The 2849-nt window shown below is 29.0% G+C and overlaps 1 protein-coding gene across 1 annotated transcript; it reads left to right on the top strand.

Moving 5' to 3' along the window:
* The first annotated feature begins 274 nt into the window (after positions 1–274).
* LOC11436928 (MYB-like transcription factor 4) lies at positions 275–2045 on the top strand. The gene is made up of 3 exons (XM_003616340.3): positions 275–503; positions 733–862; positions 1646–2045. The coding sequence occupies exons 1-3, from the start codon at positions 374–376 to the stop codon at positions 2025–2027; spliced, it is 642 nt and encodes a 213-aa protein (XP_003616388.1). The 5' UTR covers positions 275–373; the 3' UTR covers positions 2028–2045.
* The last annotated feature ends 804 nt before the right edge of the window (positions 2046–2849 follow it).

Raw genomic sequence — 2849 nt, 5'->3', positions numbered from 1 at the left:
TCCATTGTATCAATCCAAAATAGAATTCGACTCAATAACCATCATCTCCAATTCTTAATCATAATTATAATTATAACACACACTTGAAAAAGACATTTACTTAACGGTAAGCAATGAAACACACAAAAAAGTCAAAACATGCACCCTTTTAATTTCTATTCTAAAAATTACAAACAAACAACATATTCACCAACTACACAAACTAAAACCACCAGTCCAAGTCAACTCATATTGATCTCCCTTCTTTACCAATATTATATATCTAACACCTACCTTGTGACATTTGTCATGGTAACCACTCACAAGTACACTTTCTCTCCCAATATACAATTTTTAGCATTTTGTATGCTTTAAGCTAAAACAATAACTAACAATGAGAAAGCCTTGTTGTGACAAAGAAAACATCAACAAAGGTGCTTGGTCTAAGCAAGAAGATCAAAAGCTCATTGATTATATACAAGTTCATGGTGAAGGATGTTGGGGCTCCATTCCTAAGGCTGCTGGTAATTAGTTCATCATCTCATTCACTCATACTATATAATAATATCGTTCTTCTTCATGGCCATGAATTCTCATATTGCTGGTTCAATGGTGTAAGCCCTAGCAGAACCATTTGATTGAAATAGAGAAAATTTAAATTATTGCATAGTGTAACTCTTGCATATGACTCATACACAAATTAAATGTCTAATTATTAAAAGTGTTTAATATGTGTATTATTATCATGATTAGGGTTGCATCGTTGTGGCAAAAGTTGTAGGCTAAGATGGTTAAACTACTTACGACCAGATATCAAACGTGGAATCTTTGCACAAGATGAAGAAGACCTCATCATCAAACTCCATGCCCTCCTTGGTAATAGGTACCCAACTCTCCATTACAAGCTTTTATTTACCTATATTGGTCTTTTAAAAATGTTAACTAGTGTCTAAAAGCACGTTTCAATGAATCAAAATAAATAGTGAATCATCATTTCTCTTAGTCATGAATTATATAGATTTTGATAGTTTACTTTTGAAAGTTCAAATATAACTATTAATGTTAAAAAATTCCAACACATTAATCCTTTAGGTGAGTCTTTTTGGAGTAAACCCCAGGAACTGGGGAAGAACTCTGATAGTCCGAAACTTTGCCTAAGAGTTAAGTAAAGTCTAATTAAATTTTATAATTGTTCTATATAAAAATCTAACTCTGATTTTCTCAAAGAATTCGTCATTTAAATAAGTCTATATAATCTTTCAAGTTGTCTTTAAAAGACTAATAACATTCCTTAAAAAAAAAAGACTAATAACATCAAGATTTTTTATTTTCAAATATTATTGTACAGTTAGTTAATTTTAGGGATGAAATTGTCTATTTTTCACAATTTTATATACTAAGTTAATTAGTGATCATACAAATGAAAAATATATATTAATTTCTACATGTTATAGATACAATGAAGTTATGTATATATTTAAATGAAAAAAAAAATTGTACTAGTATTTAAATAGTATATGCTCGGGTCCTCCTTGATAAGTACATATGTTTGTCTTTGTTACAATTTTAGTAGTATCATCTTTTGGTAATGAATTTAACTTGCAAAGCTGTACTCTTGATCCAAAAATCTTATATAGTTCTACATCCATGTATGTATCTATATTAGGTGGGCACTCATAGCTGGAAGGTTGCCTGGACGTACAGATAATGAGGTGAAAAACTATTGGAATTCTCATATTCGTAGAAAGCTAATAAAAATGGGAATTGATCCAAATAATCACAAACTACACAAAGGCTTTCCTACAGTGGGCACATCATCATGTGTTGAGTCCATGAACAAAGAGAATAATAAACTCTCCATCAAGTCGTGTGATGCACCCATTAATAATGATGTTTCTTTCACAAAGAAAGATACTACATCAATAATTAATTCTTCATCCTCTTTGAATCTTGACTTAACCATTGCTTTACCTTCTCCAAATAGGATTGTTATACCTAATTGTGAGTCTCCTAAGACTAGGGATATGGATATTGATCTTAATTGTTAATATATACTTCTTGGTATATATCTTGTATGAGAATATACAATATAATAATACTAGTAACTTATTTTAAGCAAAAAAAAAAAAAGGAATTACAAGGCATGACTTAATTGTAGAATATATTAATTGTTTTTTTAGAATAAATATATTAATTGATTAATTAATTGATTAATTAATTAATTAATCAATTAATTGTACTGCTTTTGTAATGAAATTTGAGGAGTGCAGCACTGGAGATATTTTTATCTTTAAAGATCACAATGATATATATGTATCATTTCCCTTAAAAATTTATATGTACCATTTATTTCATGTAAATATAGCTTATGAGTTATGACAAGGAAATATATATCAGGTTTTCATAAAAAAGAAAGAAATATATATCAGGATGATGAAAGAATTTCAATTATAGGTTCATGTTCATTTCAAGAAGAATTATTCTTTTTTTTTTCTTTTCGACAAAGTTATATATACATTTTTTTAGGAAACAAAGTTATATATGCATGTCCCCTTAAAAAAAGTTATATATGCATGCATTTCTTTGTAGGTTTATGTGGATATGCAACGCAGACATTCATGTTCCTAAGTCCTAATTAAGCTCGACCCTTAATTATTAAAATAAGGCCTTACAATTTGGACCGTTTTGCCTGTTTGTTTAAATCAATACCATGTTAAGAATAGACTTGGTATGCCTAATTATAGGTTTAGCAATTTCTAGGAGGTTTTGGCTATTTGTCTCCCTCTTTGTATATGTTTCTTTTTTTAATGATATTTTGAGATAGTGGCCCTTTGCTGCTCCTTTTTTTTGGTTAAAAAAAAATTGTCATC

Source organism: Medicago truncatula, chromosome 5 (assembly GCF_003473485.1).
Source record: "Medicago truncatula cultivar Jemalong A17 chromosome 5, MtrunA17r5.0-ANR, whole genome shotgun sequence".
NCBI lineage: Eukaryota > Viridiplantae > Streptophyta > Magnoliopsida > Fabales > Fabaceae > Medicago > Medicago truncatula.
This window is presented reverse-complemented; position numbering and strand designations above follow the sequence as displayed.

Coding starts and splice junctions, on each gene's coding strand:
- LOC11436928 (XM_003616340.3), top strand. CDS start 374: ATGAGAAAGCCTTGTTGTGACAAAGAAAACATCAACAAAGGTGCTTGG. Junction 504..732: donor CTCCATTCCTAAGGCTGCTG/GTAATTAGTTCA, acceptor TATCATGATTAG/GGTTGCATCGTTGTGGCAAA. Junction 863..1,645: donor CATGCCCTCCTTGGTAATAG/GTACCCAACTCT, acceptor TATCTATATTAG/GTGGGCACTCATAGCTGGAA.